Raw genomic sequence first — 15,748 nt, 5'->3', positions numbered from 1 at the left:
CCATACAAGCCAAACCGGCTCTCTTAATCTTTTCCTTTATACCGCCGATGATCTAGAATACGACCTTCCAGTCTCTACATGCTGGGCAAAACCCTCAGGACCATACACCTCATCGTCGGCAGCTGGCGAGGACTCAAGCCGGCCTGTCGCCCTCTCAGGCTTCATCGCTCAATCCTCCCGCCCCTCAGAGGGATGTCTGCGCACTAGGGGGGCTAATTCACCGCACTAGCCTGGGCCCTCAGAACTAGGCAGCATCATCACAATCACTTGCCTCAATCGGCAAACCTCATTCTCCCAATGGTATAAGGGATACCATGGGCCAACTCCGGGCCTTACTAACGTCTCCGCCGTCTGGCTACACAAGCACAAGAACGGGGCAGCGTCAAGGCAGGGAGAAGTTGTACCTGTACCTTAATTTAACCAAGATAACAATCCATTTACTCACTAAACCATATGACTAGGATCCATGTCACCTTCTTTAAGAAAACAATCTTTTTCACAAAGATTTTAGCATTTCAACTTGAGATTGCGATAAGTCATTCTTTATTAAGGCATATGCTATTGCTTAAAAGAATACAAACTTTAAATGGTAAATCAATCAAATAGATCACTGTAACAATCAATAGAGAAGCCGGGGCCATACCTCAATCCTTAAGAATGATATGTAAATAAAAAACAAAATATGTATATACCTTATAGAAATTTGTCGTTTATCTCGTTGTCCTTGCTTGTTAACAAGAGCTTTAGAACTTGACATATGAGAATAGAGTCTTCTAATACCTTGTCCTTTGATTGAAATCATCCAATAATCTCCAAACTTTATCTCCTCTTACTCGTACTGTGATTCTTCTCTCTTTCTAAGATCTATGGCAAAATAGCCTTCTCCTACAGGTCTACAGCATAGTATTCTTTCTCTAAAAGAAAAGCTATGGAGTTTCGGTCTCTTCCTCCGAAAGACCATAGAAATCTAAGATTATTTTCTGAGATATTAGATAAGAATGAAGGGATATATGCATCTCAAACTCTAGGATTACCTTGAGGCTACTTGCTGCCTTCTCACAGTTTTCTCTATGTAGAGACCCTGACAGAAACAGCAAACTGTTTCGACCATAACTCTCTGATAAAAACTCAGAATATAGTCATATAACCAGTCAAAAGAACGGGAAGGCATCTGGTCTACAAGCCAACGCGGGCAGAATAGGCAAAAACGTGTGTATATAGCCACAAACACGCCATCTTTGGAAACACGTTGTTTTTCCACATTTTTAGTATGCATGGACTCTAAATGTGTAAAAGTACTCTAAATATGACCTCTTATCACCTAAAATCGAAATTCTATTTTTGGGGATACTTATCTCTTAATAGAACTATTCTTATGTTCTTATTTCTTTTAGGATTTTTGGAGCTAATATTTTTATTCTAACACTTTTCTAATGTTTCTAGCCTTATTGTCTCACTCTTTCTAATTACACTCTCTTTTCTTATTGAAATCTATATTAAAAGAGACACATACATACATGGCTTGGGAGGGACCTTACAAGCTCCCCCACTTAAAAGATTCGAGATGTCCTCATCTCGCGAGCTGGGTAGTATCTAAGTAAATCCTCCTGTCTCTTTCAAAGCGGTGTCCCCACCACTAAGTAAAAATCTTCTTTTATCTAAACATTGTTCTTAAAGAGTCTTTTATTTCATGTGCTTGGCTCGTTTTATTATGCCTCCAAAAGGTCTTTATTATTTTAAAGTTAATTGACCTTATTATCCTAATTTCATGCATTCATATACCTCTCATATGATATGAACCTTCGAATTCCTTATTCTATACCTCCATGTAGTATGGTACTTAACAAATTATCATGGAGAAACATAAGGGAATCAATCCTTTACGCAATCCAACCTATGATAGCGATTTCATAATCTTAGTATCGTCTTGTAGAATACCTCTATTCATCATGCATATTACTTCACATGAATCTTGCACCAATCATCTATTTACTTATAGAAATACTTGTTGAATTCGGTTATCTTTAACCCTGCTATTCCTATTTCTTGACCTAATTTTTTTGCTCGAGCTCATGATTCCTTGTAGCCAGGGTGGGCTTGACATTCCTCTTGAATTAGGGGACCTCTTCTTGATTAACATGGAAGGACTCATGTCCTTCTCGACACTTTCTATATAAAAACTTTATCATAGTCTGGCTATAATTATGGCTTCTAAAATAGAGGATGGTTTCATATTCTTGATGAGGTTATTCAAAGGTAGATTAAGCTTCCAAATGAATCGACGGAGAAGAGTTACCTCATCCAGCTCTAGAGTAAATCGGAGAAGTTTAACAAAAGTTTGGTGGTATTCTTTTAGGGTCTTCCTTTCTTGGATTAGCTCAAAAAAAATTCATTCATTTTATCCTCTCGAAATCCAGGAGGACAAAACCTTTCACGAAGGTGTACTTTCATGGCATCCCATAACTGATTCTAGCTCCAGTGGATTAAATTGACAACAATGCTTCTAACTTTTTAGCTCCAATCGTTAGATTGACAACAATGCTTCCAACTAATTTGGCATTTCTTATGATTTTTAGACGCGAGCAAGGGTAAGCTTGCTTCTTTCATTATATCCATTAAAAGTTCAAAACTATCAAATACTTATTATAGCGCCGCATCTAAAGGCACTCTGGATTAATATATGTGAGATCTTCATTTTTTAAGAATTACACATCTGGTGCCTTGGGATTGACACATCCAAAGATTATCAGGATTGACACAGCTGAGATGATTAGTTTTCTAGTATCTTGGGATTAACACATCTAAGAGCATGATCCTCTGGGAATTACACATCCGAAGTTAGACCCATGTTTGTCTGAGATGGGTTCTAGATCTTGGATGATCATCCTAGTGTAAAGCATCCAATGGATGGCATTCACACGTCAACTATGCAAACCTTAATGGAGTTATAATCTTAATAATTTATAATATGCAAGTTAATGAGATATATCCTGAAAAATTTCTCTAAACAAAGTTTCGGTCTATCCTTCTATTTAGTCTCTCACTAGTTTCTTAATTTGATCACCCTATGTTTTTTTCTCACAAAAGGTTATCTCCCCAATCTTATTTCTCAAATTTATTGTACAAATATCTTACGTGTGCACCCCCAAGATACAAGCACAATTTCATAAGATGATTGTCTCAACATGTGAGGATATTCAAATCACTTCTATGGCCAGTAGAGATGATTGATTCGTCCTCATATGATAAACAATCACTTGTTTTAATCCCTTGACAGTTAACCTTTGAAAAACAAATCCTAGCAACTAAGATCGGCTCTGATACCACTTGTAAGGTTCCCCCCCTTCCAAAATAGGGGAAACACTTAAGATAGTCCGCTAAGTCTTATGTTAGAGAAAATTTCCTACTCATCGACACCTTGACCATACAAAGATTCAAGGATACGATTCATAGGTAAGACCTAGTTCTATCCCGCAGGGGGAGCGTGGTCTTCTAAAATCAAATCACCCATAGGGTAATTGATCACATAAATTGGGCAACTACAAGACTTGATTTCTAGAGGCAATGCTTTTTTCCTCATCCATGCAAGGCACAGCCGCGCTGGCCTAGTCTTCTAGAATAGAGTTGCCCGAGAACCTATTTATCTAGCATAGGGCTTTCACTTAATCTGTTGGAAAGCTACCCGACTAATCAGGTCCACCCGTCTGTAGGATGGTACCGTCGGGGCATTCCATCCTCCCACTTTCCACCCTACTCACGCATCAATTTGTTTTCTAATTAATCCTACCACACTGTTTGACATAAATAAACATATTCCTTAATTAAGGTCCTTTTTCACAAGGTTCGTTAAAACAGCCTTCTTACACAATACAATCATACCAAAGACAAGATGTAATTATATAAAAAGTTTATACATGAACCAATTCCATACAAGCCAAACCGGCTCTCTTAATCTTTTCCTTTATACTGCCGATGATCTAGAATTCGACCTTCCAGCCTCTACATGCTGGGCAAAACCCTACGGGACCATACACCTCATCGTCGGCCGCTGGCGAGGACTCAAGCCGGCCTGTCGCCCTCTCAGGCTCCATCGCTCGATCCTCCCGCCCCTCAGAGGGATGTCTGCATACTAGGGTGGGCTAATTCACCGCACTAGCCTGGGCCCTCAGAACTAGGCAGCATCATCACAATCACTTGCCTCAATCGGCAAATCTCATTCTCCCAATGGTATGAGGGATACCATGGGCCAACTCTGAGCCTTACTAACGTCTTCGCCGTCTGGCTACACAAGCACAAGAACGGGGCAGCGTCAAGGCAGGGAGAAGTTGTACCTGTACCTTAATTTAACCAAGATAACAATCCATTTACTCACTAAACCATATGACTAGGATCCATGTCACCTTCTTTAAGAAAACAATCTTTTTCACAAAGATTTTAGCATTTCAACTTGAGATTGCGATAAGTCATTCTTTATTAAGGCATATGCTATTGCTTAAAAGAATACAAACTTTAAATGGTAAATCAATCAAATAGATCACTGTAACAATCAATAGAGAAGCTGGGGCCATACCTCAATCCCTAAGAATGATATGTAAATAAAAAACAAAATATGTATATACCTTATAGAAATTTGTCGTTTATCTCATTGTCCTTGCTTGTTAACAAGAGCTTTAGAACTTGACATATGAGAATAGAGTCTTCTAATACCTTGTCCTTTGATTGAAATCATCCAATAATCTCCAAGCTTTATCTCCTCTTACTCGTACTGTGATTCTTCTCTCTTTCTAAGATCTATGGCAAAATAGCCTTCTCCTACAGGTCTACAGCATAGTATTCTTTCTCTAAAAGAAAAGCTATGGAGTTTCGGTCTCTTCCTCCGAAAGACCATAGAAATCTAAGCTTATTTTCTGAGATATTAGATAAGAATGAAGGGATATATGCATCTCAAACTCTAGGATTACCTTGAGGCTACTTGCTGCCTTCTCACAGTTTTCTCTATGTAGAGACCCTGACAGAAACAGCAAACTGTTTCGACCATAACTCTCTGATAAAAACTCAGAATATAGTCATATAACCAGTCAAAAGAACGGGAAGGCATCTCGTCTACAAGCCAACGCAGGCAGAATAGGCAAAAACGTGTGTATATAGCCACAAACGCGCCATCTTTGGAAACACGTTGTTTTTCCACATTTTTAGTATGCATGGACTCTAAATGTGTAAAAGTACTCTAAATATGACCTCTTATCACCTAAAATCGAAATTCTATTTTTGGGGATACTTATCTCTTAATAGAACTATTCTTATGTTCTTATTTCTTTTAGGATTTTTGGAGCTAATATTTTTATTCTAACACTTTTCTAATGTTTCTAGCCTTATTGTCTCACTCTTTCTAATTACACTCTCTTTTCTTATTGAAATCTATATTAAAAGAGACACATACATACATGGCTTGGGAGGGACCTTACATCAAAGAAGAACGGTAGCATGCACTTTTGTGTGGATTAAAAGGGGTGAATAAACTAACAATGTAGAACCCTTATCATTATCTAGGATAAATCGCATGGTAGATCATCCACAACGTACTAAGGATTTCACCAAGATCAATTTAAGGTCTAGCTATAATCAAATAACGATTCAAACCAAAGGATGTGCCTAAGACTCTATTTCGAACGTCGTATGGCCTTTAGGAGTTTTGGTTTTACCTTTTGGTTTAACCAATGCTTTCACTACTTTCCAACAGATGACAATTTACTTTGTCCATATCTAGAACATGAATTGTAGTCTCCTGAGATGGCACACTTATCTATAGTATCTCATTGAAAGAGCACATGCAATATCTCACGGTCGTCTTGGAGATTCTTAGACGAGAGACGTTGTATGCAAAGGAGTCAAAGTGTGAATTCTTTAAATAAGAACGGGCCATAGCTTTACCATTGATGATATACAGATAGAGCTGGATAAGAACGGGCAAGGTGAGTGCTCGGCAACTAGATCAGTGTTTTTAGGACACTAAAGGAGCTAGTTACCTCGGCAACTAGGTTGCTTGTTGTGAATCCCAGTAAAAAGTTCGTGGTGCCAACAATTTTGCAATAAGTGCAGCATTGTTCCAAGATAAGAGACCCATAGCCTTTGAAAGTAAGAAGCTATCAAAGACACACATGCGCTTTTCCACCCAAGTAAAGATATATCTCGCAGTGATCCATGCATTGAAGATCTAGAGACACTATTTTTATGGTGAAAGATCTGTAGTATCGTTCGTTTAAGTATGTTTGTGGTCAAAGGGTCTGATGGGTAAGACTCATGCAAGAGTTTGATTTTGGGTAAGACTCACTGAAAGAGGGACTAAGGCCAGGGTTCTTTGTTTCTGCCCTACATTAGGTGTGTCATGACACTCATACATACTTCTGGTACCGTTGACTAGACAAACCTTCTTGTTTTAAAATAGAAATCCATCGTTTTTAAATAGTGATCCGCCTCATATGAAATACTTGACTAATAACTTTCTTTCAATAGTAGTCCTTTGAGCATACCGTATACAAATCACTTAGATGTCATCGGTTGCTATTCGTTTGAACCAATTGCCAAAGTACAATTAATCTTGGCATCGCTCTTTGGGAGATAGATACAAGTCAATCAATATCTCCGTGAAAGAGAGAGCATTCACCTCATGAATCCTACCAAGGGCTTTCAGAACCCGATTGGTTGCGAATGCTATTGGTTTGGACCAATTACCAAAGTACAAATAATCTTGGCAACACACTAGATAAAAGTCAATCAATATCTCTATGAGAGAGATAGCATTGACCTCATGAATCCTACTAAGGGCGTTTGTAACACAATTGGTTCCTTAGTCGGCCAACTTCTTTTTTGGCCACAAATGAAATCCCATTAAGAAATGTGTGAAAATGTACCCAATGTCAACTTAATAAAGCTAAAAGGCGTAGAGTTCGGAATATACTACATCCACTATAAATTCCAGAGCACAAACGGTAATATATCTCCAACAATTTTTTAGTTGAATCACCGTGTACTAGTAGGGGCCATGATTCGAGTCATGGTGCACCTAAGATGGCTAGGTTTATACCTACGAAGTCAAATGTTGCGAGCCATGAATTGGCTTAGCTCTTTGTAGATTAACTATGCAAATTCTATAGGTTGCCATAGGAGATTGTCAATGAGCAGGATCCTTAATTCACTACACAGTTGTGGCAATCACTATTTTCCAAATTGGAAACATGCTTAAGTATGTTGTCTCCAGTTGGATGGTAAGACACGGAGCAAACTAACCAAACTATGGAGGACAAGTGGAGTCTGAGTGGGAACAATATATCCCACAGATAGAGTTTGCTTATAATGCTAGTAGGTATTCATGTTTATGTATGGTTATCAACCGAAACCACCCATAGTCGTAGGACTAAAACGGGAGTCGAAATGCAATCAGTAAAAATATGCTGAGAGTTGCAAGGGACACTGTGTAGAGTGCTCAAAATCACAATTTATATCACACTAACCATAAGCCTCGATCTCACAATGTCCCTTTTTTAAAAATCAGATCTCATGGTAATTGTATTTAGAGACCATTGAGTAGGCTGATCTACAACCACCTGAGGTTTTAAAGAATATATCTAGTCATGTCCTCAAGGTGAGGATCTCCTTCATTGGCACAACGACATTCTTTCAAATGACTAATATGAAAGACGGGGTGGATTTTGATTCCAGGAGGTCGTGGTAATTGATGAGCCACGTTACTTATCTTCGTTGTAATCTAATGAGGACCACAACATTGAAGACAACTTTTAATGCTTGCCGGTCCTTATCATCTTAGAGTCCTTGAGGATTTTGAGGATTACCCCCATGCCTTGCTGGAAGACTCTCGGAGTTGGGAAACTGTGCATTTCCTCAAATTCATTGCAAACGACATCAATGGTTCTTAAGAGTAAAGCATGTTAAATCCCAAGGCCGTGACAAGGTTAACATGACTAACCTTGGTAAGGTTAACTAGGCATGGAACCTATCTCCTATCTTATGGGAGGCCTATATAAGTGATTTATTAAGTCAACTTGAGGGAGAGCTCCTCAAACATGACCTTGAGTTGTGGGCCTCTTGAGACCGGTGTGTCTTGCAAGGTATTATGGGACACCAAGGTTTTGCATATGGAGCCAAGTCTCTAGATGCTTCTAACCTCCAGCTTGCAGGAGAGCCTATAAAGCTGAATGGTTGGGCAGTGAGCTAGATACCAGACTCTATATGTTCCTTGGATTTGCTAACCGCAGGTCATTGTCCCAACACTTAACCGCAAGGGGAAATATCATGTGGACCAAACACTAGTTAATGAATTGTAAAATTCTCATCACCATCCTTGCCAAAGGAATCAAGCCACGAGTCATGACGCCTTTGGAGACCATACCGTACAGTCCAACTCGTAATTGACCACATCACCTAAACTGCTGCTTTGTGAAGCTTTTGACCACAGCCCAACTGCCAGTTGTACCAAATACAAGTCAAATACAAGGTCATTTGGGCAGTGACCCTCTTTGAGCAGATCATTGGTTGAGTGTACAGTGTAGGGGGTTTCAGAACCAGTGTGCAGCACAACTGGCATCCAGCAAAGCTGTCTCCTTTCCCCAATCCTCTTTGGGGTCTATATATTTGAGCTAGAGGATCTCACACCCTTTCTATGCATACGACGTATCACTAAAGTCCTAGCCACCTTGAGGCTCCAACTTTTCTTTCAAGATCTGATAAATATTAGGTGAACTGGTTCCTTGCATGGGAAAGTATTTCTATACATACAACGTATCACTAGAGTCCTAGCCACCTTGAGGCTCCAACTTTTCTTGCAAAATCTGATAAATATTATTTGAACTGATTCCTTGCATGGGAGAGTATTTCAAAGATGTACAGGGAGGTTGAGAATTGGGCTGGGGAGGGCAATGGGCCCATGGCCATTCTACTCCATTCTGAGCAGGCAAAAGACCGGGTAAATCTTGCAAGGCACTCTCAAACATTTTCAAAGCCTTTTGGCTTCGATTGTTGAAGAGAGAATCAGCATGTCCACTCAAACATCCAACCATTTTGGAGAGCCGCCATGGATGCACTTCATGCAGCAGCTAATTAGGCCCTCATCCTTGCCAGACATCCCTGTCCAGGACTCCCTTCACCATAGAGTCAAACCTCAAAAACAGCAAAGCAACGGATCACAAGAAGCTACAAACTGAGTCACTTCTCATGGCTGCAGGATTGGGTTAGCAATAGCTATCTTCAATTGTATGCATGTAAGTGTGCACCTTCAAGCATTACAAGTGCATGAATTCTCTCATGAGCCAGAGGAAAAAAAGACAAACCTGGCAACACCAAGAACTCTGCTTGATTCAATAATACTGTTTCCAGCTAAAATGAGTCCTGCAGCTCTTGTTTCTCCTTCCATTCTCCCCATTGCAACAGCATTCACTGCCTCGGAAAGGCGGCTATTAACTATTTCCAATGCTGAGGCAAATGCACCAACACGCTTCAGCAGCTCAATGGCCTGCCATAAAGATCACTGAGCAGCTGATAATCCAATTCAACTAGCTTAACAAGCATATGCATTCATATTATGCACCAATTTTATGGAAATTGCACTATTCAGGTTCTTGTATAGATAAAAGGGATAACCTTGTCATATAGGCCAGAATCTTGGCATTGGCATGCAACCTCAAACAAGAAGTGCCGCTGTGCTTCATGATCTGGTAGAAATCTTTTCAAAGCACCCTCAGAACCTGTGCCAAACAAACCAAGCAGCAAGTGGACTCCTCCGTCACTGAGTAAAATTTCCGAGAGTAGCTGTTTTACCATCATTTGCCGTTGCCTTGCAAGATCAACACTCGTTTGACCACTCCATGATGCTGCACCTCCACCCATAGCTGCTGCCGCTTGTGCATAGTATTCAAGTGCCAGAGCTAAATTTCCCTGCCGCTTGTATGATAATCCACAATAACGGATGATGCCCGCAACTTCCGCTACACTATCCATTGACCCAAGTTTGTGAGCACTGCTAATCCCTTTGAAGAGCACCCCCTTATCAGCAATTGCTATGGCTATATGTACTGCATCTATGTTGTTACTTCCCGATTCATTTATCAGGTACGAAACAGCTGCATACAATTGAAGGCTTAGAAGAAGTACATAAGGATAAACTAATGGATCTTTGCCATTCCTAGTATAGTAAGATGGCTCAAATTTCAGCAAATAGGCTTGAAGGTCTTCAATACTGTATGACTGCATCCCTACACTTGTGCTTTGCAAAGAGGCATAGTTATCATCTCTGGCCACAGCAAGGTTGAACCACAAGAAGTCCTCAATCGTATTAAAGAGTGTCGGGATTTCTCTTAATAGCTTATCCATCAGCTGTCTACTTGCAGAAACGATTGCATACACAAGAAGCTTATACTTGTCAGTGCCGGCCCGCCCTGGTCTCTCTCCAGTTCTCATCATTCGCTCACACTCTTCTGCTGCCCCTGCTGCGGTGGCCCCTGAGACCAAACCTTGTGTAGATATCCACTCTGTCAACTGTAAAATCATAACAGACTTGTCAAAGGCATGGAAGATTGAAACATAGCAATTGTCTATTATATGTATCATATTCTCAATAAAATAGTACCAGAACAAGCACCATACACACTCCATTTGTCAGGACCAGCTACTCAAGCAAACATTTTGGAAAATAACACTCATTACAAACCTTGCTTGAAACCCACCATCCACATTTGTAATCAGCTTCAAGCACTGATAATTAGTATTCTTATCCATCAACTAAAGGACACAAATCGTAACAGACTTCTCAAAGGCATAGAAGATTGAAACATGGCAATTGTCTATTATATGTATAGCTTTAGACAACAACATTTAAATACATGGAGCTTTATTGCGCTTAGCTTGCCTCGTTGCTTTCCTAGTTCCTGTGAGTGTTCATCTCAAATTCCAAACTTCAGGAAGGTTCCTTGAATTGTAGATCGTTGTGGTTGAGCAAAAAAAAAAAAACCTTTCATAACATGATACTTCTCTCTTATACATCTGAAAGATGGATCATTCTACATTATTACAAACATTCCTGAATTTAGGCCCTAAAAATAGAATTGAGCCACCAAAAAGGCTTGGAAATTGACAGTAACTTGAATATATCTGAAAAATAGGGGGCACATCATTGCCCAAAAGAAATACCAGGGCAGTGTGTATATTGATCATATTCACAATTTGTTGTTACATAGCTGTTGATATGAAGGATTGCGCACCCAGAGGTATGTTGCTGCAAATGTGTCACCTAACTCTTATAGGAATTTTATTTCAATAACTTAAATACGCATATAAATGGATGCAAAACACACTTGACTGCACCCTTGTCAGTTTTGAATTTTTTTACTTTCGTTGTTTTAATTGCCTTCAGCAAATAGCTTTTCCCAGCAGGGCATGGCCTATCACAGACAACTAGTCCCAGTTAGCAAGCTTTCCTCTTTCCACCAAAGCTTCGACATAACTTGCTTTCCTAGTTACAATAGGGCATTTTCATTTTCACACAGCCCTTCTTGATGTCCCCCTTTTCCTTCTTGTAGTCCAGCCTCGGCTTATGGTCCATCTCCACTTGGTTCTTAGGGTTCTCTTCAGTAAAGAAACATCGACCACGAGGGGCCCCTACGATTCCCAAGTTCTTCCCAAAGACATTAAAATGGCTAGCCCGAAGGAAGTGCGTTGATCGCCAAACAGATTCGACACAAGCCAGTCATCACCCTTCCTGCCCACTGGATCCTTAACCCCCACTACTATATCTTCTCCCCTTGCAATAAACCTTTTCTTCCCCAAGAATATATCCTACTGTAAGCATCTACAAAATGTAGAGTACAACCCTCAATAGAGACAACAAGATACAAATGGCCCCTCATCCAAGGTTAGAAAACCAAAAACCAAAAGAAACAGAAGGGCTTATTGGGAAGTGGTGGGGTTTTTTTTTTTTTTTGAAGGGAGGGGGGGGGAGAGAGAGAGAGAGAGAGAAAGAAAGAAAGATATATTAACGTCTACGAGAGGCCAAAGTCGGCCTATGAGACAAAAAATAATACAACTGTGTTCTTCCGGTCATCGGAAGAAAAGAAACAAAAGAAAAAGTGTGCATGTGTCTGGATACAACTGTGAATCATCATGGATCGGTGGAGCCCATATACAAACAATATAAGGAGAGAGAGAGAAATGAAATGAAATGAAATGATATATTAACGTCTTCAAAAGGCCAAAATGACCTATGAGACCAAAAAGGTTACAACAATTGGTGGATCTGATACAATGTCTGTGTAAGGAAAGCTAAAAACAATTAAACAACTAACTGAAACTGAAACAACTATGAGGAAAAGTACGGTACCAGGAGCTCCTAATGGATAACATGTGGGAGGAAAACTCCAGCAACAAAGGTAAGCATCATACACATCACTATCCAAAGATGTCTCTCATCGGTCGATGGCGGATATCCTCAATGTCCTCCATGGTGAGTACTCTAACTGGACGTCTCCCATGCCGTGCTAGTATGGTCCTGATCCTCTATTGTAGTCTCCGCCGGTGTCGAGATGGGCCTCTCATCTTGGGGCGCCTGGACCGCCCCAGCCCTATAGCCCGATCAATCAGTGTACCTCTGGTGCGGCTGTACTCTGGGGCTAGCTGCAATGCCTGCTGACCTGACTGCTCAATCTCTGGTCGAAAGAAGTCTGTAATCTGCCTCCGTAGGTGTCTCTCCCTCTCTGATCCCCTCCCTCTCAGGAGACCCTCTCTATGTCTACGCAGCTCCAGCAAGTACAATCCGAGGCATCTCTGATCCTGGTATCTCATGACTCTAGAAAGTGGTCCAAAGCCCTCTCTGAACAGGCAGTGAAAACGGCCTCGTATCTCATAATATACTGGACAGTGACATATGTAATGTAACTCTGTCTCTGGCTCCATCTGGCACAGCTGACAAATCCTGGCCTCAGCTGGTACTCCTCTGAATCTGCCAGTCTCAATCTCTAGCTGGTGTGAGGATGTGCGCATCTGACCAATAGCACACCGTATCCCATGAGAAAGATGAGTATCCATGTAGCTGGGTCTAATCACAAACCCATCCTCCGTGAGCTGGAGAAGATGATCTCTATAGAAAGCCATCTTCGTACCAAGCTCGTGTGTCGGCTGTATCCATGTCCTCCTAGTGTCCAGCTGAGTCAAGTCTTGCCTGATAAGTCTGGTAATCTCTGCCCGTGTGAGAGAGAGGGAGGGTGCATCCAGGGAGTACTGAAATGGAGGTAGCCTGTCCATACTAAAGCCATGCAGTTGGAACCAAGCTGTCATCTGTGCATACCAACATGATCCGTCTCCCTGTGATGCCAACTGTCGTGAAGACTCCAGGGCTAAGCGAGCATATCTGTCTCTAGGGAGAGCCCAAGTGCTATGTATAAAGGAGACTGATCGAGTGAGTGCCTCTACTACCAATGGGGGGGCAGCCATCTCTGCACGGATAATATCATGTGGTACGGAGGCCTTGGCCCTAATCATCCGGGAAATCATAGAAACCAAGGACCTCTCCATACGTCTCCATCCATCAGTGCTACCAGCTCGGCTGTGGCGATCCACTGAGGGTCCCCATATCTCCACTCCATACAGCATGGCTGAAGTGACCAAAGTGTCAAAGAGCCAGAGCTTTGTTCGAGGTTCCTGAAACTGAACCTGCGAACACATCCTCTCTAGTCTCCCCAATGCTGCATAAGCTCTGGTCAATCTGGTCTCCGCTGCTCTCCTCAAGGAAAATAGTGGGCCACTAAAAACCACACCAAGGTAAGTATATGCATCTGTATACTCCACTGTCTCCTGACCATATGTAAAGGTGGGCATTGATCTCCTAACCCACTGTGCTGTGGTGTTAAACACCATCACCTTGGTTTTACCAAGGTTAACAGACAATCCACTGTCCTCTGCAAACATGTGCAATGCATCCAAATGACGCTGCATCCCCTCTGGAGAATCTGAGATCAGCACAATATCATCAGCATACAATAACAGCGGAATCCATGTCCCTGCTAGCTGTGCTCCTCTGTCACCCTCCCGCTCTACATAGTCTGAAACCTCATCCACATACATCCCAAATAAGGTGGGAGAAAGGGGGCAGCCCTGTTTCACCCCAATAGTGGAGTGAACCATCTCAGATACACCCTGGGTAGTACGTACCTGCCCCACAACTGTCCTGTATAAAGCCATGATTCCCCAAATCAGCTCTGTGGGCACTCCCATCTCCTGTAGTCTGCGCATCAGTCTGGCTCTCGGTACTGTGTCAAAAGCTTTGCGGAAATCCACAAAGCAACAGTAAATCCTCCTGCCATATAATCTGCCCTCCTCAATAATAGCTCTGAGTGTCAAGATATGGTCAAGAGTGGAGAAACCTCTCCTGAATCCTGCCTGCCCTGATGCACGTATGCCCTCTCTCTCTGCCCATCTACTCAACTCCTGCTCAAGAATAGATGCATATAATCTAGCCAATGTGTGACCAATCATGATGGTACGATAATTCCCAGGAAGCATAGGATCCCCTGACTTGAAGATAGGCACAATCGTGGACATATTCCAAGTCTCAGGAAAACCCTCACACATGGCTCGGTTAAACATCATAGCAATAAGCTCTGCAAGCATATCTCTGGCATGAATAAAGGGCTCTGCTACCAAACCATCATGATCATATGCTCTCCCAGTCCTCATCCTGTCAATAGCTTTCCTTACCATCTCAGCAGTAAAGAAAGCACACGTCTCTGGGCATCGCTCCGATGGGTCTGGCAGGGGCGGCTGTCCTGGTGCTGTGTACAGGGATGCTGCATACTCACCCCAAATCTCTGTGGAGGTAATGGCTGGTGATGGTGAATGCTCATGGAATAGTCTCCATGCCTCGCCTGAGTCTTGACTCATAAACAACTGGTACAAATCCCTCTCTAACTGAGCAAGATAAGCCCTCTTCTTCCGTCGCACTAGGTGCCAGAAGGTAATCCGTGACTGTCTGTGAGTGGTAACACCCATGAGCACCTCTCTCTGTAATCTGATCCTCATCTCTCTGCACTCCTCATCATACCAACTGTTCTGGGGCATGTTCCCAGATCGTCTCCGTGTAGGCTGACTATGGGGATATGCCTCTGATGCTGCAGCATGAAGCGTCTCTATCAATATCTGAGTGAGCTCATCTAATGGCCGTCCCGGCTCCTCGGCACATAGGCGTCTGTATATCTCATCCGTGTATACGGTGTCAGTCTCCCTTGTAAAGGTATAACGAGTGTGTGTGGAGGCTTGTCCCAATGGAGCGGTGCTGAACTGAAATGTGAGAGTGAAGGACAAGATAGCATGATCCACTGCTATTCCAACCGGCCCAGTGCCTACCATAAAATCCTGAAAAGAGGGAATGAGACTGGGCTGAGCCATAACATAGTCCACTGTACTAGCACCATGCCGATGTGGAAAGCTAGTGAAACCGCCCGATGTCGGGAATCTCTGTAGGCCATTCAGGATGGCCAATCCATGTGTAGTCCCCATGTCTATCAAATACCGCCCATACACTGTATGTTCCTCATCCTGTGAGAGTCTAGATAGGCCCATATCCCTAACATCAAGCTCCCTCAACATCTCCTCTGAGGTATCATAAAATACTGTCTGGTTATGGGCGGTCCTGGCATTGAAGTCCCCCAAGAGAATGATATCACCATCCCTGGAGAACTCCCAAATGTCA

At 42.0% G+C, this 15,748-nt stretch overlaps 1 protein-coding gene across 2 annotated transcripts in view; it reads right to left on the bottom strand.

Annotated features, from left to right (window-relative positions):
• LOC147619767 (nuclear pore complex protein NUP93A-like) overlaps nucleotides 1-15,748 on the bottom strand; it is a 110,253-nt gene that overhangs the window by 18,142 nt on the left and 76,363 nt on the right. For both annotated transcript variants that reach the window (XM_086825601.1, XM_086825602.1), the window contains exons 12-13: nucleotides 9,655-10,548; nucleotides 9,345-9,526 (exon numbers count right to left, since the gene is read on the bottom strand). In XM_086825601.1, coding sequence (XP_086681727.1) covers nucleotides 9,345-9,526; nucleotides 9,655-10,548 — 1,076 coding nt within the window. The remainder of the gene's footprint in view (nucleotides 1-9,344; nucleotides 9,527-9,654; nucleotides 10,549-15,748) is intronic.

The sequence above is a fragment of the Cibotium barometz genome, chromosome 32, assembly GCF_041138505.1.
Source record: "Cibotium barometz isolate CiBa-2024 chromosome 32, ASM4113850v1, whole genome shotgun sequence".
In the NCBI taxonomy this organism is placed as follows: Eukaryota; Viridiplantae; Streptophyta; class Polypodiopsida; order Cyatheales; family Cibotiaceae; genus Cibotium; species Cibotium barometz.
Note: the sequence above shows the minus strand (reverse complement) of the source record. Positions and strands in the feature narration are given on the sequence as shown.